This window comes from Podarcis erhardii (genome assembly GCF_964252035.2).
Source record: "Podarcis erhardii genome assembly, chromosome: 13".
NCBI classification, from domain to species: Eukaryota; Metazoa; Chordata; class Lepidosauria; order Squamata; family Lacertidae; genus Podarcis; species Podarcis erhardii.
The window spans coordinates 14,558,730-14,579,571 of NC_138502.1; the positions used below are offsets into that span (position 1 = coordinate 14,558,730).

Below are 20,842 nucleotides of genomic sequence, written 5' to 3' on the forward strand. Positions count from 1 at the left end.
TTTTCCATTTTTCAAGGCGCTTCGCAAGACGAATTTCCCTATGGGCTTGCTTCGAAAGACGAAAACGTCTTGCGAGTTTTTTCCCTCCCCCTTTTTCTAAGCCGCTAAGCCGCTAATAGCGCTAATCCGCTAATAGGGATGCTTCGCAAGACGAAAAAACCGCTAGATGAAGAGACTCGCGGAACGGATTATTTTTGTCTTGTGAGGCACCACTGTACCACACGGGTGGGGAAGCCTCTGGGTATGACTGGTAGGGGTTACCTGTAGACCTGCACAAATTTACCTTCGTGTCTTGGCGTGGCTTATAGCAATGCAAGTGAGAGGCACCAAAACATACTTTGTCCCAACTTCAAAGGAGTTCCGAAGTCTGTCATGCAGGTATCTTGGACCATTTGATTTTGCCCAACTCCCTGGCAGGTGTTAGCTTTTAAATGGGCATTTCTTAAGTTGCTCTCTGGGGTGTGGGATCATGCTTTGGAGAAAGGGCTTTGTCTGCTGGGCTCTAAGTCTAGGACTTGTGCAGGAAGGATTAACGGTGGAGGCAGGAAAATGGAAAACCCACTTTCAATTTCAGGCAGCCACTCACACTGGTTTATCACTCTGTCCCTAAAGCAAAAGGGTGAGGGAAGAGGGAGATGAAAATGAGGCTTTCATTTCTCTTCCAAAGCAAAAACACTGTTGACGCCAAAGTGTTTCACCTCCTGTAAAACCAGTGTCCTACTTCCATACCGTCACAATTGCTCTGGAGATGTGATGCTTTTGGGGGAATCTTGATCAAACAGTTTGGCTCCAAGTCTTGTTCCCTTTCATCTTTTAAAGGGCTACAAAAATTATACTCGTCCAGGGTGCCAGCCTCCCTTTCCCAGAGCTCCAGTTGTAATCTAATAGTGTCCTGCTTGCAACAGATGGGGCTAAACACCCAGGATTCAAGTGAGAAAGATTGTAGAGGTCTTGTGCTTTCCCCTCCTCTTCCTCCTGCCCTCCTCCCCGCCAGCCATCCAAAGACACACACGCACACACCGAGGAATCCAGAAGCACCAGTTTGGGGTTTAATTAACCAACCTGGGGAAGAAAAGGGGCACTGGACAAGTGCATTGCACCCTCCTCACTGCACCTTTCCGATCAATTACAGAAGGAGGAAAGGGACCGGGAGGTGGAGAGGGTGCGGATACAGGTATAGAAAAGAGCAGTACAGTAAAAACAAGGGGAGCCGTGGGGGGAGGACAGGAGAAGAGGGAGAAGTCACTTTTAAAATCACAATCTCAAACCTTTTATAAATGTACAAAAAACCTTTTCCCCCACCTGCTTGGGGCAGAATATATAAATATTTACACTGCCTGGCAGGGGGAGGTGCCCCAAGATACAGCCCTCCCCCTTCCCCTGAAAGCAGCTTTCCCATCAGTCCATTGAGGGAGAAGAACACGCCCCAGAGCCATTTCAGCCCAGCAGGAATACTGGAAGCAGACACAAAACCTGTTAGGAAGAGGGATCTGGGAAGAAACCGGGACCCAAAACCGGGGGCACACCAGCCCCTCGACTCCTGCCCTCCCTCCGCCACAAACACCTCTAAAACAGAGACATCACACCCCGTATCTCTTAAGCCCCAACCTGAGCTTGGAAGAGGTTCCAACTATTCATAGCTGAAGGAGGCGAAAGTCCTTGTGGGAGGGGTGGCTGGGTGCTACTCAGGTTAAGGCAGCAAGAAGCTGCACTCTTATCCCTGCCTGACAGGAAGGGGATGGGGGGCTCGGTTTCTCTGCCCAGGGCTCACGCTGACCCCACCAGTCCACTGGAGACAAGGGAAGCTGCTTGATAGAGGTGCACACATGTCCCAGAGACCATTATCTGGAGTCCCGGTCCTTGTAGGCTGCCAGTTCCCGGATGTCAGGAGCACGGCGGGGGGAGCAGGGCCGAGCATTCGAAGCAGGGATGAGAGGCGGGGGGGCGCTCAGCAGTCCTACAGCGGCAGCAGCCGCAGCGGCAGCCGCAGCAGGGGTGGCTTTTGCCAGTAGCCCATTTGGGTGGCGGGGATAGGCCATGAGGCTGGGGTGGGGTGGGGGCGCCAGGCCATATAACCGGGCCCGTTCGTAGTCCTCAGCGGCAGTGGCGGCAGGCGATGGGGTCTCCAGGTAGCGGGGCAGGCGCTGTAGCGGGTGCAGCTCTAGCCCCCGGTGATAGGGCTCGCGCCAGGCTTCGAGCGCAGCATAGGAGGCAGCTGAGGGCGGGGCAGCAACCAGGTATGGGGAGACGCTTCCGCCAGTTCCAGTCTGGGGTCTCTCAAACACAGCCAGCGTCCCCAGGGGGTGGGAAACATGCAGGGTGCTGTGGAAGGGAGGCCCTGTGCGCAGCGCCCCCTCGAAGCCCGTCAACTCAGGCTCCTCCTTGACCTTCACTTCCTTCTTCAGAGGCAGCTCTGGGTAAGGGGAGCGGGAGGCGTGGCCTGAACCTGCCGGGCTTCCGTAGCGATGCTCACGCTCCGCTGGGATGTGTGACCGGCCTGGGGGCTCCTCGTGAGCCAATGCTAGGTTCTTTGGGGTGGGAGTAGCTGGAGAGGCACGCAGTGGATGGCGCGAGAAGAGGGCATCTCTGAAACACATACACAGGCAAAAGAAAGTTTGTGTTGGGGGTAGGAAAAAGTCACTCTCCACAACCTGGTACTGTCAGCCAGCCTTATGCAGACCCCTTAGTTGTCATACTGGGCTGGCCCAACTGCCTCTTACTCGACCCATACCTATAGAGTCCCAAAGAACAGCAACTGCCCTCCCTCTCCTGAATACTGTGGAACCTCGGTTTTCGAGCATCTCAGAAGCAGAACAATTCAGAACCTGAACACCGAAAACCTGGAAGTAATTGCTTCCGTTTTTGAATGCGCATTGGTTAGTCGAACGGCTTCCACTGCAAGTTTTTCCATGTTTTTAATGGGTTTTGCAGACTGCCCATTGATTCTCGGTTTTCAAACGTTTCAGAAGTCAAACCGTCTTCTGGAATGGATTACGTTCAAAAACAGAGGTTCCACTGTATCAAACTCCATTCACTCTTCATCCAGGAACAGCCTTGACCCCCTTGTCATCACCTCTGTGTCCCGCCTCTTACCTGTCCTTTTCATCCTTGATCACTGGCCCTTCTGGCTTCTCGCTCTCCTTCTCGTGCTGGGTTCCTCCACGCTCAGCCCCATCTCCAGCCCCACCTTTGGGCCAGGCTGGGGCGGTGGGAAAGGAAGGGGGTGTGCGGTGTAAGCGGTTCCATGCCTCATGGGGGCTAGGGAAGGATGGAGCTCCGGGACTGTCCTTCTGCCCAAAGACAGCACTTGAGTCTGGGAGGGGAAAGAAGAAAGATTGGAACTGGCACATCAGAAAACACTGCTGTCCCCATGGCACCTTTGCAGCGGGGTCCTCAAAAGCCCCAGGCAGATGGGCTCACCCAGGTAAGAAGTGTGGGGGCAACTAGGTCCCCAAGTTGGAATAAGAATATAAAAAGAGCCTGCTGGATCAAGCCAATGGCAAACCTAGTCCAGCACCCTGTTCTCACACTGGCCAACCAGACGCCTGTGGGAAACCAGCAAGCAGGAAGTGAGCACAAGACCACTCTCCCTTCTGTGGCTTCTAGCAACTGGTATTTAGAAGCATTACTGCCTCCGACTATGGAGGTAGAGCTTAGCCATCATGTCTAGACCACTGATGAACACTGCACCATAGTGAAAAGAGCATAAATAAGAGCTCGTGCATGCAATCATTCAGAAATAGCCCCCTCCCAAATGCTGCTAGTGAATTGGGGGGGGATGCATCACACATATGAATGATTTCTCACAAACAAAACTTTCTGCATGAAGGAAGCCAGCATACCAAGGACACAGGTTCTAACTTGGGCTTCTCCTAATGTTTGAGTTTCCTAAGGGCAGACTTTGTCTCCCTATTCCACTCCTGCCCCAGCCCAGGTATTGCCCCATTTGCTTTTCTGAAAGTTTAGATCAGTCCTAACAGCTTCAAGTTTGCAAGGAAGAGGTGTAAAGCCTTAGCCTTGAAATGACAACTTAGAACCCAGGATTTTCTGTCTCCAGTTCTTCATAATGGGGCTGCAAGGGCTGGGATGGGAAACCAAGTTTCCTGGGTTACTTCTCCAGCTGTAAGAGTAGAGGGTGGAGTAAGAGGAAAGGAAAGAGTCTTGTGTTCAAATCCCTGTCTGTAAGTCAGCCTAGAGAACACCATTCTGGCCCCATTAATTACAGATTTTATGCCCCTAACCCCCAAACGATACTCACTGAAAGATGGGTTGCCCAGGCCCCCAAAAGCCCCATTGGAGAGCGCACCGAGGGAGGCAAAACTGGGGGGCCTGCCAAAGGGATCTGGAAAAGAGGCGAGCAGAGGAGTGAACAATCGTATGGAAGATGCTGGGTCCTGCCCCACCGGCCCTGGCATTCTGGTGCGCCAGCTCTTACCAATGTGGGGGCTGGGGCTGAGGAAAGAGCCATGAGGGGTGCCGGCAGGACCAAATGATGTGCCACTGCCTGGGTGGTGGATGGCACCTGCAGGACAGAAGCATGAAGAAAAGTTAATGGTCGAGATGCTGGGATTGACAAAAGGGGGTGCACCTCAAGGTTACTGACATGATTTAACATATTTATAGCCTGCCTTTTCCCTAAGTTGGGATCAAGGCAGCTTCGAACATTAAAAAATATCATTACAACATACTAAGTAGTAAAAACAAACTAGTTAAAAACAATAGTGAAAATCGATTAGAACCCATTTCAAACCAGCAGTTAAAATGCAGTTTGCCCTGACAGTGGCAAAGTGATCAGCATTGTCTGCACCTTAGCCTGTTTGAATGGGAACATCTTCGCCTGCTGGCAGAAGGATACAAAGAAGGAACCAAGCTAAATTCTCTTGGGAGGGAATTCCACCATCTAGGAGCAGCCAAAGAAAAGGCTCTCCCTCACGTCACCACCAACTGTGCTTCTGATGTTGATGGGACTGAGAAGGTGCTCCCCTGAGGATCTCAACATCTGGGTTGGTTAATACAAGGAGATACAATCTTTCAGGTAGAGGATGCTGGGCTCCCAAAAACATAAGCTGGAGTTAAGAGTCCCTTGTCACTACCAATAATCTAAGCAGCATGTAATCTTTTTTACTGTCTTTTTTAGCTGCCTTGACGCAACCATATAAATGGCAGGGCACACCTGTTCACATTTCACAGGCAGGGCTACCTGGGGGGAAAAACCACCCTTGAAATCCTGCACACTGGGTCCCTCAAAAAGCTCACTGTCATTACTGGCATAGTTCTAGGGGAGCCTCCAAGTACCATAGAAGGGAAAGAGTGTCCACAGAGTTTGCATGAGACCCAGAAATCTGGCAGGCTGGGTTATAGAGTGCCCTCGGCCTTTTAAGAATCAAGCGCCGAGGGCCTTCTGGCGGTTCCCTTGCTACGAGAAGTCAAGTTGCAGGGAACCAGGCAGAGGGCCTTCTTGGTAGTGGCACCGACCCTGTGGAACGCCCTCCCATCAGATGTCAAAGAGATAAACAACTAACTACCTGACATTCAGAAGACATCTGAAGGCAGCCCTGTTCAGGGAAGCTTTTAATGTTTAACAGACCACTGTATTTTAATATTTTGTTGGAAGCCGCCCAGAGTGGCTGGGGGAACCCAGCCAGATGGGCGGGGTATAAATAATAACTACTTCTTCTTCTTCTTCTTCTTCTTCTTCTTCTTCTTATTATTATTATTATTATTATTATTATTAAACTGCAGGATGGGGAGTAAGGCACTTACCTGAGGCTGTGAAGAGAGTGGCTGGGCGTGCCAGCTCCTGGCTGTGAGGCAGGCTGCCAAAGGCTCCCGTCCCAGGCAAACCGGTGAGAAGGTCGTTCCGGAAGTCCAATTTCTGGGGGTCACCCTGCACCAGCTGAGAGGAAATAAAGGATACAGAGGCCCCCCTTGAGCAACCAGGCCTGGCACGCTATTCACAGCAGCCTCCGCAGCCCACTCTTTGGCAGGGACACCTCCTGCTCCTGCCCAGCCCCAGGCTCTGGTCTTGCGGTTCCCGTTTACCCGCCTCCTATCCCAGACTCACAGACCCCGCCTTGCATCCAGGGTCCAGCACAGACATCAGAAGAGCAGAATGGGAGAGGCTTCTCCCGTTGCTTGCAGCGACCCTCTGGCGGCTACCAGCAGGAGCTGCGCCACACCCCGTCACTGTATGCAGGCGGAGGGGGGAGGTGGCGCAGGCCCACCCTACCTTCATCTTCTCCTGGTGCCGCAGGATCATATATGCTACACGGACGTGCATGGCGCACCACTTCCCGGGCTTCTACGAGAGAGGGGGGAACCATCAGCTCTGTACGTTATGTCCCTGCTGGGCCAGGCACAAGCTGCCCTACACCCTGACTTGAGCCCCTCTCCCCACCGCCGCCCCCTGTGGGGTCAGCCATCGCTAGTCCTTGCTACCCCGAGCAGCCACCCCACTACACCGTGTCCAGGAGGGGTCCCAGGGTTACTCACTCTTAGCGTCGGCCTGAAGGGATCGGTGAGCTGAAAGGAGACAGAAAAGCCAAGTGGGGGGTTAGTCATCCTTTCCACACTGCCCCGCCCCCTATACAGATGGCACACTCACCTGAGTGCCTTTCTGGGACAAGGTAGGTGGGACAGCCCCCAGCCGGGATGGCAGGTCAGGGTTAGTGCTCTGGGGAAGAAACAGTGGGTCAGGAGGAGACAGGCTGCTGAGGAGAACTCTCCTCTCTCCACATTCAGATCCCTCTCCCAAGCACACAGAGAATCGTGCAATCCTCTTGGCAGAGGTCAGAAATCCATTCTTGCACTCCGCCTTCTCTGTTTTCCACATAGAATCCTGGCTCTCCAACCCAGCTATTGAGGAGCTCTGGCTCCCAGCCTCCCTGTCCACCTCAGGACGAGGGGAGAATGCCACTCCATGCAGGCCATGCAGGACACACACACACACACACAGGCATGCTCTCCAAATCACGAGGGATGCTCCCCTCGGCCCCACTTCTTTCCCAGAGCCAGCAGATGAACCCAAGAGTCCAAGCACCTGCTCTTCATGCTCAAAAGCTTTGGGGCTCCACTTCTCCCCAGTAACCCTGGCTCCCCGCATCCCCATACTCTGCTCCCCCAACTCTTCACATAGATTCCCCAGGAGTCCTGGCCCTCCGCCCTCCCTGCTAAAAATCCACCAGGAGGTTGGGGAGGGGGAACCCAGGAGCCCTGAATTCTAGAACTTCCCCCCTTCCAAGATAAAAAGAACAGAAAAGCCCATTTGTCTACTATGTCTGGAGGCTTCACCTTAGGTTGGAACGCCCCCTGCAGGGAGCCAAAAGTCACAGCGGGAGGCAGGACCGGGGAGATCCCCGACACGGTTGGGGGGAAGGCGGCATAAAACTGGAAGAAGAAGAGAAAGCAATGGAAGCGCCACCCAGAGAAAACCAAGGCGGGAAGGGAAAGAAGGGGGTGTTTGCTCCTTCCTCAGGACACACAACTCTCAGAGCTTCCTTGGGTCCCCCTGCCAACAGGTCAACCCCCTGGGCGCTCCCTACTCCAAGAAAGCCGCACTTACATTGTGCCGCAGGAGCCCTTCCATCTTGCCTGGGTATTTCTCATACTGCGAGAGAGGAAGAGAGAGGCACAAGCAAGAAGTGAGAAAACTCTGAGGGGAGAATCCCATCCTGCGCATCATCTTAGCTCTCACTGACAAGCTCAGTCCTACACTAGGGAGGGGATGCAGCAACCTGGGGCCATGGTTCCCAATGCCCACCCTCCCTTTCTCCCAGCAATCTTACCAGGACTACACTCACCATGGCTGGACTGGCTGTGGGCACCATGCCTGGTGGGAAAGGGGTGAAGTGCTGGTGGGTGTGCTGGTGGGTGTGCTGGTGCTGGTGGTTGTGTTGGTGGAACTGGAAGGCCAGCGGGCGGATGGCAGCAGCCCCCATGTCGGCGCCGCCTTGGGCCGTGAGGAAGCGCGAACTCAGGTCTTGGCGGATTAGTTCTTGTTCTGGGGAGGTAGAAGATCAAGTCACCCGACAGCAAGTTGCTTGGGGTGTGGAGCCAGCAAGGAAAGGAAGCGAGCGTGGAAAAGATTTGACACTCACCCACCCCAAATCACCTCACCCGTACAACTCACTAGAGCCACAGAGCCCTGCCCTACAGAAACTCCCAGTTTTTCTGGAAGTGCTTCTCTAGGCTAGACCCCAGATATTTCCTCTTCTTGCCAAGGCTTTCTGCCAATAAGCATTACACCTTCGAAGCTGGCACTGCTACACTCAAGTGAAACCCTTCGTATATCTGCCCTGGCAGTTATTTTCCTCCTCCCCTGCCCCAACTTCCAGCCTTTCCTTTCTGCTTCATGTTGCCCTTGTATATCCACACATTTCTTTCTCCCCAGCCCCAACCGCCGCCACCACAAGGGCTACAAATTTTTTTTTTACACAGAGTTCTCTGGGTTCTAAAGTTATCATAAAACATGAAAAATATGAAAGTAACCTTCTATTTTCTTAGCCTATGCCCCACTTTCTCATCCCTTCTCATTTCTACATAGCCCCTGACCATCTTCCCCAAGACCACAGATCACACTCAGCCACACCCCTCCCGCCAAGTCCCTCTTACCAGATATGGCAGCGGCTGCAGCTGGGTGCCCGGCAACTTGAAGCAGCGGGGGTGGCGGTGGGAGGCCAGGCGAGGGGGTGAACATGCCTGGGTGGTGGTGGGAAGGGGGCCGAAGGGTGGGCGGAAAGGCGTGGGGAGGCAGGGCCAGCGAGGGGGTGGAGGGCCGGTGAGGGAGCTGAGAGGAAGAGGGGGAGCATGGAGGGAGAATGGGCTTGGGGTGAGCTGCGCCGCGGCTGCACCTGAAAAAGGGAGAGAAAAATAAATTTGGAGTGGGGAAGTCAGGAAGAGACAGAGTAACGATGGAAGCCAGAAGAGCACAGAAGCACTAAAGAGAGCACTGAACTTGGACCCAGGAGGCTTGGGTTCAAATCTCAACTCAGCAATGGATTCAATTGGGGGGGAGTAGGGGGGCTTGAATACAAGGTTTGCCCAACCAGAAGTCCCTAGTCAGCAAAAAGGAAACAACAACAACAGGCCTCACTGGGCTGTTGCGAAGACAAGCCAGAGATAGAGGGTCTTCTATTCGAAGTAATCCTACATAAAGGATTACTCATTATAGGTGTTTAGGCTGCCAAGTCAAGCTGGGACACACCTGCACTTTAATATTGCCAAATCGATTATCTTCCAAGTGAGTGCAGTAATGTCAGTTGCAAAGAAAGAATAAAACGTTTTCTGTAATAAAAAATGAGGATAAATGGCAACACTCAAGGAGAAAAAAAATGAGTAAGAGAAGGAGAGAAAATGTGGGGGAAGAGGTGAGTGCAGCCAACATGCACTGAGTAGTCACAAAATGGGGCCCAGGAAGTCCCAGTTCAAATCTTGCCTCTGCCAGAGGTGGCCTTTGGCAAGCATCTCTCTCTCCCCCATCAGCTCCACTCAACCCAGTTGCAATATGCAATATAGGGATGAATATAAGGATGCCAATACTGACCTACTTTATAGAGATGTAAATAGTGATTTGAAAATAAAAAACCCTTATGAGTGCTCTACAAAGTGTTATTATTAATAAGACACAAAGGATAGAAGGGAAACTGCTTGAAGGGGACAAGGAGGAGGATGACGAGTGACGGGTCAAAGGCAGGGGGAAGCAAAGGGAGAGGGGACAAAAAATGGAGAGGAAGACAAGTAAGAGGAACATGAAAAAGCTTGAAATAGAGGGAAGAGGGAAAGCGAGAATGAGAAACAGAGAGAGAAAGTGCACTGGGACTCACCCTCCGGTGCTGAGATCCAGCCCTACAGCGTATGGCGCTTGCGTCTGACTGGCAAAGGGCGGTACCTTCATGTGCAGCTGGCTCTGGGTGAGGTTGTGGGGGACGGCTCCCCCCTGAGGCATCGGAGGCAGCTGGCCTTTGGGTTGGGGTGTCCCGCGAACAGCATTAGGCGTCTGAGCCCTTGTCCTGGTGGGAGGTGGGGCGGGAGGACTGGGGGGCAAGGCCTGAGCTGGAGCGGGGGCTGCGGCTGCCTGAGAAGGGGGCTCCTTGGGCAGGAAAGGCACTAGCAGGGGGTCCCGGTCGGCCTCATAATTACGCTCCTGGCTCCGCTCCAGGCCAGAGACTTTAGGGATCACAGAGAGTTTGGCTTCACAGCTCCCATTTAATGCACCAATGGGTCCCGAGGCTGCTGGGGGCAGAAACAGAAAGAAAAAACAGAGGTTGAGAGTACCAGGTGAGTAGACTTTGAACTGTTGGTTCAATCCTTGCTGAGCCATAGACTCCCTGGCTCGGCAAATCAGCCACATGTCCTGTTGAGCAGGAGAGGGGCTGTGTCACAATCTATTTCAAAGAATCCTTTTGGGGGTGGAGGAAGGAACTATTCTTAAGCAATTGGACCCTAAAAACTCTAGGAAACAGCAAACACAAAGGGAGCAGAAAACACACCTGGAGAGGAGGCCCACCTGGTCACAGTACTTCAAGCACTTAGCATGAATAGATATTAAGTGTTGCTATTACTCAAAAAGCTTATATTAGCTTTCAAAAACAGAAACAATCCAGTGCAGCTTATCTGCTCCCAGCACACCACAGGAAATGTGATGAGGCAGAGGAAAGGAAACTCAGTGCAAGTGACTCCTACCAGAATACCATGCTGTCTATTAAGAGTCTTTCTGGCACCTTGGTGTTTGGACAAGAGCGCAGTCTCAGTGATGCTAATAGGAATATGGTTGTGAATATACATTAAAGGAAGCTAGACTATTTGTCCATCTAGGCCAGTATTTTCTACTCTGACCAGCAGCCCCCACCCTGTGCACTCAAACCCACCTTTGCTGGTTGAGACAGTGAATGACTGTTCGAGGTCATCAACGGAGGCCTACAGAGACAAGAAAAACAGGGCACTCATTATTTAGTCAAGAGAAGACAATTCAGCACAAAATATGCACTATCTCAAATTGTTTTGAGGCCAACTTGAAAAGCAGTCAGGAAGCTTCTGAAGGACACAAATGATGTTTTTTTCTGAAGCAAGCAATGGAAGTAGCTTGTCATGCAAATAAGGACAGATTTGCTACTTCTAGTCACTACTTCTACGGTTGGTGCAGAACACAGTTGCTTGCCTCTGGGAAATTATTATGCTAGTGTTGACAAATGCTGGCCTCCTAACTCTTCCAAGTAAATTCAAAGTGCTCATTTTGACCTGCTGCCCTTATATACCAAGATAGGTCACTGTATTCTGCAAAAGTGTCCCCTTGAAGTCCCTAACATATCAGAAGCTTGCTCCATGGTAACTCTCAGAGAGATATGGCAGCTGCTCACTATTTGTACTTTCTGGAAAGCAATTTATGACATTTGTTTTGACAAGCTTTTCCAGCCAGGTGAAAAGGTATTTATTCCATATTGGTTTTAAACATACCTTTTGTTGTTTTGTGTACAGGTTTCAAAGCTATTTTTAGTTGTTTTTATGTAAATTGTCTTGAGACTCATGTGGAAGACAAATCATTAATAAAATAAGATAAATAAAGGCCCAATGTCTGCACATTTTCCACAGCACCTTAACACCACATGTGGTTCAAGTATTCACAACACCAACATTTGCGTGGGATGAGAAATATGGAGAATTGGATCCCATGTGGCTCAGCATGCAGAGAAACTGGACCTTGGCGTTTTCCAAATTGCTGGGTCCATTTTGCAATATCTGCCCTGCCCCAAAACTCCCATACAAGTGTCAAGTGATGTGGCAGTCACAAGTGAAGCCTGGCAAATTACAGGACCAGGGTGGGGTCAATGCCTACCTGCTCCTCTGGGTCACTTTCTGTATCACACTGCAAAAGGAGAATGAAAGAAAGAAGGAAGTCCGTCAGTACAGCAAACTGGAAATGCTCCTCAGTGGCACACCCCCCCCCACCACAATGCTGGTCAGCAGAAGACTTATGGTAGGATTTTATGGCACATGGAAAGACTGATATTCTGATACCCCAAACCCATGGACCACCCAAGGCCTCAGAGGGGAACAGAATCAAATGCAAAGAACTCATGCAGGCAGGCATCATTGCACAGAAGCACGACTGAATCCATCAGAGATTAAGGAAGAAGCCTTGGTGCCTTCTCACTCTCCAAGGGACCAGCATCTCCCATGGTTTAGCACCAAGTGGAGAGGATTAGTTACAGATCTCCTGGAGGCCATTTACAACACACACACACACACACACACCCTTGCTCCAGTTCACAGGTGGGAAAGGATGCCAAGGAAATAATGTTTGGGAAGCTAAAACAGTGCCCTGTGAAGCTGTGTGCAGCCAGGGCTCACCACTAATGAAAACTAAAGCCCAAACCAAGAGAGCAGGGGTGTGGGAGAGGAATGCTTATACATTGCCCACTTACTATATATCCAGTTTCCAGGTAGGATTGGAGAGAAGGCTGGAAAAAGAAAATAAAGGTTGGCCGGGGGTGGGGGCAGAGAGAGGAAAATAAAGAAAGATAGATTAGACTCAGAAGGATAGGAGGCTGTTAATCCCAAAGATTTTTTTAAAAATCCCAAAGATAAAAAATTAAGAGAAAGCATCCTTGTTTTGTCAGGAGAGTAATAAGATTTTAAGAGCAATACTGAAAATAAAAGAAAAAATGTGTCCTCCTTAGAATCACATGCTGAGTATTCCACAAAGATGAGGAGATTCTGGCTGGCATGCTACACACAGACACAATTTGGCTGCATTCAGATGATCATCTCAGCTTAAAAAGCTGAGATATGAACGAGTCTCTTTCCTCCTCATGCAGTCACTTCACTCCTCCCTTTGTGCAAATGAACAAGACAGGAAGATCAGTTAACTATAATATCCCATGATGGCCAAACCAGGAAATTATAGTTAATAACTTCGAAAACAACTCAAGTATTAAACCAACTTTAAATCTTGGTTTCATAGCCTAGATTTTTCAGAAGCCATTGACCAGCATTTCCTAGTTCAGTTGCAACGTGAAACTATGGTTAGCCAATACTTCCTGGCTTGTTTTCCAGCTTCAGCAAAGGAAGAAGCCAGGCACCTGAATGCAGATGCACAGGACTCATTCATATCTCAGTTTATATGATTGTCCAAACATGCCCACCGCTCCACTATTTGCTCTAAATTTATTAGGCATTTTGAGGATGCCAAGAGCAAATTTGCTGGGTTGGGATTTGTCTCCCTCTTCAAATCAAATTATTAGTAATATTTCCAACCGTGTCGATGCAGCGTCATTGCTGATGTCACCAAAACTCATCTGCCATTTGGAGATTCAACAACACAACAGAAAGCCCTCTAATAAATAAACCACAAGCCCTCCTGTGGAGGGAGTCCCACTTTCTGAGGGCAACTTTGCTCCTGCTCTGTTGCTGTCAGCTAGCAGACGTGCTGAGTTTCAACCTGTCTCAGGGCTATACCCTAGTACTTGGAATCCTTTATTTTTAATCCTTTTCTACAGGAAAAATATGGTAATTTAACAGCAAAGGAAAGCTATGCTGCACAAGCTCAAATAAACTCTGCTTTACAGATTTAGTGGCTTGGCCCAGGTAGGATGCTATGTTCTGGTTCACATTAAGCTCTCTGTTTCCCTTATGTCCTGAATTCGCAATTAGCCTTAGTATTCAAGATCTGAAGAACGTTTTCATGTAATCTCATTGAATTCTAGCAGCTTTTCATTTTGCCTCTTGCTCAACCCATATTTTTAACATAATGCCATACTCAGAAAGAGAAAAAAATTCACCAGACATACAGCACTATAGGCCAACTTATTCAGCACTATAGAGTTTAGTTGCTGCTATAGGCTTGCCTTTTTGCACAACAAAACCTAGCAAATTTCAAGCATGTGTATAAAAAAAAGTTATTTGATAACCGAATCCTGTTGGTAACATGTCCTAGACCAGCCACAACCGATACTAATTGACGTCCATTCTCCCCCAACCCAACAAGTCACCCAATTAGCTGCCTAAGAGATTTAAACTTAAGCCTGCAAAATGGGGGGAGCATATAAAAGCAGGCTTGACAGCAGGCAACACAATAAAAAGCAGTTTCCAACCCCTTAGCCACGGGTCTCACCTCTTTGTGCCGCTTCTTGGTACGCTTCCTCACTGCTCTCTCCCGGCTGCGACCCTTCTCTGAGCTCCCATCCTCATCCTCAGGCTCAGAGTTGTTCCCCTCTCCCCGTTTTCTCTTTCCAGAATGCTTCATCCGAAGCTCCAGCCGCTCCGGGGTCTTCAAGGTAGCATCCTTCTGTGGGAAGGTGACAAGGCAGGTGTGCATTAAAACTATATTGAGCACAGAAAAGCTCAGGAATCCCTAAGCTAACCCCAGATGGATGTTGGGATGTATTTCAGCTCCCTAGAGGCAACTATAAAATAATGATGATGATGATGATGATGATGATGATAATAATAATATAGTAATAGCAATGATAGTAATAATAATAAATGGGAAGGTGGGAATAATTATGTGTGTTAATTACTTGATCATCTGTACCAGGCTGACTGGACTCAGAAAAAACATACACCCCTTCTTACATTAGTGTGCGGATATGGTAGAAATTTATACTTCTACACAAACCATGGAAAATTAAGAGATCAAAGTGTATATCCAGTATATCCAGAGTTGGTGTGGTGTATACTGGGCTTTGATCAAGAAGAGCTGAACTCCCATTTCTGCTCAACTTTGGGTCAAGTCACTGCCTCTCACCCTTGTAACTGTATGAGAAGGGTTAATGGGGAGCTATGTACATCACCCTGAGTTCTTTGAAAGAAGGATGGGATAAAAATGTGATAAATTATAACCATATGCTAAGCATTATGAGAATAGAGCCAGACTGAGAGCCAACATGGTGTAGTGGCAGAGTGTTGAACCAGCACAGAGGGTCTCAGTTTAAATTTCTGCTCAGCTATAAAGCCTCACTGGTTGACCTTGGGCCCATCTCTCTTATTTAAATTTTTATTTAAAATATTTCCAGTCCACATTTAATCAAAAGTCAACCAAAACAGCAGCCAATGCAGAGATACAATATCTCAATACCTACTCCAAGCACTGCTACTCTAAAAATGACTGCATGAATAAATGTGTCTGCAGCTGATGATGAAACCCAAAAAGAGACACTGCCACCCATCAATGAGAAGGAAGGGTATTCCACCAATGGAGTGTCACTGCAGAGAAGGTCTTCTTCCATCTTGCTTCATAAGAAGACTGCCCTTAAAGGCAACCCAGAAACTTCAAACACAGTGGGCAGATTACTGGCTGGAGTTCCATTTAGATCTCGCACAATCCCTGTCTGAAAGCAGCTGCACTGGTTGCCAGTTCATTTTCGGAACCAATTCACGGTGCTCACGTTAATATTTAAAATCCTTAACTTAAGCCCCAAATATTGGAAAGACTGCCTCCTTCTCTACAGAATCTCTCAGATGTTAAGGTCAAGAGAGGGACCATCTTGGTAGTTCTACTACCCTCAGAAACTGGTGGTGGTGGTCCAGGAGAGAGCAACTTTTGAACTCTGGAATTTCTTCCCCACAAAGGTGCATCTGGCAACTTCATTATATAGTTTTTGTCATAAGCTGAAGATGCACCTCTTTACCCTGACATTTAATACAGTTTCAAATGTTGTATTTTAAACTTCTGTGACCCATCCTGGGACTTCAGGATGAAGGTCGGGGATATATCAAAATAATAACTGACTAAGCCTGGCAACACGCAACAACAAGGGTGTCCCTGAGGATCTTAGCCTGACCAGATGTGCAGGGTAAGATTATCTAATCTAATCTAATCAAATCTTATCTATCTATCTATCTATTTATTTAAACAATTTATACACTGCTTAACTACAATAGTCTCTCTAAGGAGGTTACAAAGATACACTACAAAACATAAAAATCAGATAAAACTATAAAATGAAACATCATTTAAAATAGTGTAGGGGGGTAGAACCAAGTATACCATGAGTTCCTTGGAAAAATGGTGAGATAAAAATGTAATTTAGTCAATCTTCTAAATCCAAACAAAATGAAGCTAGCCATACCACACGCCACTGTAACCAGCAGCAATTGATAAAATTTTCTGAAAAGCTCAGCAAACACACAACACTTGCCTCGCCTGGTCAGTTGCATCTGGAATGCTGCATTTGCACAGCACAGTCCAAGAAGTCTGTCTTGTCAACAGACATTCACCTGGCCACTATGGGAAATGAAAGTCACCTTCAGTGCATTGGGGAGAGCTGATAACTTAGGGAAGATCGGCTTAGCTCAAGAGAGATGCCAACAAACAGGAAAGGCCTCAGAGGAAGATAAGAAGTTTGGGACTATATCCAGAGAAAACAGCCAGTCTCAGGGTGGCAGAGTGTCAGACCAAGGCATGCTCTTCCACCCCTGTGATTTTCTGTGGCTGTGGAGTGAATAGTTCTTAGCAATGCACTGGATTCCTTTGGAGTTTGGCAAAGGCACCTGTGTTCACGCCCAGCTCCTCACCCAGTCCTGTCAAGCTGGAAAGGCAGGTGAAGCCAGTCCAGCCTGGAGCATTCCTGTGTTTAGCAGAGCCTCCTTTGCTGCTTCAGCAAGTGAAGCAGCTATGTTTTGCATGTCACCTGAGAGATACACATCAGCACCTACGGAAGTCACATAATCCCACACCCACCAAGGTATGCAGAGTTTATTAGACCACATCCCAATCCGAGAAATATTCATGAAAAAGGGACCATAACTTCAACACACTAAGAAACTCACAGCAAAACCACACTGATTGGAGCTTACTAAAGCCTCCTTTGCTTTATGTCTCATACTATACCTTTGCATATATACTAAGGCAGACAATGGGTACATTTAGCCAGTACTACTAGGGATTTAACTCAAGTTTTTATATACAAATTACCAGCTCAGAGCTATGGTTGCTCCCTTTAGTCAATAACCATTTTATCTTATTTCAAGTGCTGAAGACTCCTCTGACAGCAGCTCATCTCCCCCTCTTTCTTCCTCCTCCAGCCTCTCACAAAAGGGTATTTCTTCTCACAACAATTTACCAGAAAACAGACCTGCTCCCCCCCCCTTCTCCCACATGTCAATCAGTTTAATTTGAGGGATCCATATGGTTCCCTATTTGAGATGATTGACAAGACAGGAGACCGTCTTGCTCCCTTTTATATCACCACTGGCTTCTGCTTGTAGAACAAACTAAAGTTCAAACAACCAGTCTGCCTTTGTCCTGTGCTAGATGGCTTGAACACTACCAATCATAGCTTTAAGTTCTTCTGCTCTTATAAGGGACTTCTAGGGATCTCCCATCCAAGAGACCAATCAGGGACCCACATCTGTTTAATTTCAGCTATTATCTGAGAGCAACTCAGATTGTCCACTAGATCCATCACTGTCACTTGACTTGGGAATCCCATGCTGACAAAAGGGAGAGGGGAGAGGGCGGAAGGGAACAACAACCTGCTGCACTTAAAATATACTAGTATTTACATATGTTTTTACTCCTATTCTCCAGGCACACCCCATCCTAGCTGACTTCTTCCCGTGGAGTCTCAGAAGCAGAAGCCAGTGTCTTTTCTGAATTATGGGGACAAGAGAATCCAAGGTTCTCCCTCTTTCTTCTTCCTTTCTGTATCACAGCTCTAAGGGTCGTGCAGAACTAAAATCACTCCCAGCCAACCTCAGCACCCAGACTATACAAAGGCCCGTGAGACCCCACAGATAGAGATTGGGACACTTCCTCACCTCAAGTGCCTCAAGGCTGACAAAGCTGGCAATGGCAAAGCCATCAATGAGATCCTCCTCCTCCTCTTCCTCCTCCTCATCGCGGCTGCAGGATGATCCAGAGGGTCTCTTCCGCCGCCGCCGCAGGGGCCGCCGCCTTCGACGCTGCTGCTGCTGCAGGGAGCGGCCTTTTCCAGGTGCCACAGGAGCAGGTGGGGAGGGGCCTTCACTGTCCGATCCTGAAGATGAAGATGACGAGAGGCCACGACGAGACCCATCCCCAGGACGGCCTCCCCGGCGGCGAGTGCAGCGGCTCTCACGGTCCCGCCGTGAGCAACGCCGCTGCCTCCGTGTTCGGCTACTGCTGCCTCCTCCCCCACTCCAGCATGGGGCAGGAGCTGCCGCTGTTCCTTCCATGGTTCCCCCCTTGAGGTACAGAGAATGTGTCGTGTTGTGTCCTGTGGATACTGCAGACATGCAAGGAGGTGGGGGGGGACACTCTTCACCCTTCCCCAGCCAGTTGCATTGCAGCTGCTCTCAAATGAGCCCTTGTTCTTCCACAGATGCCACTTGGAAAAGCAAGAACGAGGCTCCCCTCTTCTTTTCCGTAAAAAAAGGGGGTTTTGTATTTTGTGGCCAAAACAAAAAATCCTTGGACTTTACACCTTACAGTTGTCAGCAACCTTTCCTTGATTTACATTTAGAGAGCCCACACAAGAGGATCCTCTTTGCTCTGGGAAAGTCAGAGCAACTCTCCTTTCATTCAAGTTTAATTCCCTCTCAAGTGACAGGGATGGCAACTTCTGTTTTTTTCTGCTTGTTTTTGGTCTTTGTCTTAAAGGCAAGACCATTAAATTAAAAAGAATTAAATACTTTCAACATAGAACTCTAAGAAGCGGAAGGTGATCCAATAACTTTTTCTTCCTTTACATAAAATCAGCCCCTGCCAGCGCACAGAGATCTCTCTAACATGGAGCCTCCTGTTTGGGTGAGGAAGGAAATCTGTCAAAACACCCTCGCCTTGGACAAGGGTTTTACATCCCTCCAACTGTGACACAGTGTGCCTTTAAATATATTTATATATATTTGTTTGATTGTAAAACCCAATTTTAAAACAAACCCCAGCGCATGGCAACTTTCTTGCAGGTTGAAGGAAGCCTTTGCTTTAAGTGCCTATCTGTGTGGTTTTTTTCCCCCCGAAGATGAACCGCGAAACTGTCACTTTCGACTTTCCCTCAGGGGAATTGGGGGTTCGCCCCCGACGGAGCTGCCAGCCTGGGCAGCCTCCCCTTTAAGACTGCGGAGGTGGCTCCTGCCAACAATGGCAAGCGGCTTCCGCCCAGAGGGCAACTCTCACTTCCTCCGCTCGGCCGAGGGCTCCCCGCGAGGGAAGCGGCTCCGCGGGGCCATCTCTTCTTCCTCTTCTGCTTTCCCGGGAAGCGGCACCTTCCTCCTCCTCCTCCTCCTCCTCCTCCTCGCGAACCTCCGTCCGTGAAGAAGAGGCCTCCCGGATTCCTCCCACAGGGTGTGACCTTGCCTTTAAGGGTCCGGATCTCTGTGTCTCAATTTCCCCTTTAAGAGTGCTCGATTTTGAGTCCGCCACACATTTCCTGCCAAAGCATGGCCTCCCCTTTAAGAATGTGGATTTAAAGTTCTCCCTTGTCAGGCACCGACTCTCCCAACGACCGGAATGAACAGCCCTCCAAGCATTTCTCTTTCCTCCTTGTCAGCTTGCGCTGCCCTTTAAGGATCCAGCGTTCAAGGTCCTCCGGAGAAACCCAAATTTCACCTTTAAGGGCCACCCCTCCCTCTCAGCCACAATGAGGGCCCGAGAAGAACTCCCCTTTAAGAGGGCCGGGCTCCCTTTAAATCCATTGACAGGCGCTGGCGGTTGGGGGGGGGGTTGTTGTCCTCCGGCTGAAAGTGCCCCCTCTTCTCGCGGCCCCCCCAAGCTGTCCCTTTAAGAGCGCCGGCCGTTGAGGGGGCTTTTCAACTCACCCCACCTTTTCGCCTCCGTCCAGGCTCGCGGCAAGCGGCCCCGCGAGCCCCTGGCGCTGATTGGCTGCGAGGCTGGTACCCTCCGCTATCGTCGCGGCCCCCCCACAGCTGATTGGCCGAAGCGGTGAGGTGAGTAAGGATGGGGGAGGGGTGGCTGGCTGGCTGGCAGGGTCCGGCTGCAGGGAGGGAGGCCGGCAGGCGGGCTGGCGTGGCGCTCCCGTCCCCCTCGCGCCGGGGTGGGGGGCCCTTTCGGCTGGCCGTCCTTTGCCCCCTCCCCGCTCCGTCTCCGCGGCTGCCCCCCGACTCTCCCTCTCCCTCTAGCAGCCTCTGCCGGATCCCCTTCGTCTCTGCGCACGGCACGCAACTCCTCCCACAGCGTCATATCCCTCCGCCCTCTGCGTTGATGGAACCATTTAAAAAATCCCTCCGCTGGAAAAAGAAGAGGAAATAGTCCCTTCGGTTAGCCTCTGTTTCCGCCCACCCGCCCCTTGGAGACTGTTCGAGGTGGAGGGTGTTCCCTTAAACCAACACCCCCGCCTTCAGAGTCACTTCCGTTCTCCGCAGGGTGACGTCATGGTTTCACGGAGACAAACGTGATGCAATGATGTCATACTTTCTTCGCAGCAACCTCGCACGGTGATGTTATAACGCCAGCGCGTGATGTCATAGGGCTCGGCGCCACACGCCTCTGCTGTAGCAGACCCTTGAGGACGAAGGAGAACTTGATGACGTCACAACACTACCATGTGATGCCATCCTCCCGTAAGGGAACTGTTACTTTCCAAGCTCCCGCATAAAGTACTACTTTTTGAACCCTTCATTCAGTAGAGGATTGTCTGCGTTGTCTGGCAGAACTGCTCTGGGATTTTTTACAGGGGTATCTCTCAGCCTTGATACTATTCCACTAGCAATAGCCCTGCACTGAATTTCAAAAAGCATTTGTTAGAAAAAATTGTTATCCACTTTGGTCTGATGAAAGTAGCTGAAACTATGATGAATCAGATATGATCAATCCTTCTGCATTGTTCTTTTTTCAGAATTCAACGTATTTATTTATAATAGTTAAGACTTTGATCAAGGAATACATTCTACATTAGTACTTTGACAGAAG

The 20,842-nt window shown here is 49.6% G+C and overlaps 1 protein-coding gene across 8 annotated transcripts; it reads right to left on the reverse strand.

The window, feature by feature from the left end:
- Positions 1-1,027: 1,027 nt before the first annotated feature.
- Positions 1,028-20,031, reverse strand: FBRS (fibrosin). 8 transcript variants are annotated; one of them, XM_081835178.1, is made up of 18 exons: positions 17,755-20,026; positions 14,108-14,281; positions 12,420-12,455; positions 11,831-11,860; positions 10,866-10,914; positions 9,822-10,230; positions 8,611-8,849; positions 7,800-7,999; positions 7,562-7,606; positions 7,291-7,386; positions 6,605-6,673; positions 6,493-6,522; positions 6,065-6,301; positions 5,764-5,896; positions 4,436-4,522; positions 4,259-4,342; positions 3,094-3,313; positions 1,028-2,586 (listed from the first exon to the last, which is right to left on the reverse strand). In XM_081835178.1, the coding sequence occupies exons 1-18, from the start codon at positions 18,208-18,210 to the stop codon at positions 1,842-1,844; spliced, it is 3,339 nt and encodes a 1,112-aa protein (XP_081691304.1). In that variant the 5' UTR covers positions 18,211-20,026; the 3' UTR covers positions 1,028-1,841. The 8 variants fall into 8 exon arrangements, with proteins under 8 accessions (XP_081691304.1, XP_081691307.1, XP_081691305.1 ...); XM_081835181.1 differs by having other exon boundaries at positions 6,230-6,301; positions 9,822-10,227; positions 17,755-20,024; XM_081835179.1 differs by having other exon boundaries at positions 9,822-10,227; positions 17,755-20,024.
- Positions 20,032-20,842: the final 811 nt, after the last annotated feature.

Excerpts from the sequence above, each read along its gene's own strand:
- FBRS (XM_081835177.1), bottom strand. The coding sequence starts at position 18,210 with ATGTCTGCAGTATCCACAGGACACAACACGACACATTCTCTGTACCTC. Across the intron at positions 10,915-11,830 it reads AAAGTGACCCAGAGGAGCAG|GCCTCCGTTGATGACCTCGA; the intron begins GTAGGCATTGAC and ends TTGTCTCTGTAG. Across the intron at positions 7,387-7,561 it reads AAGGGCTCCTGCGGCACAAT|TTTTATGCCGCCTTCCCCCC; the intron begins GTAAGTGCGGCT and ends TTCTTCTTCCAG.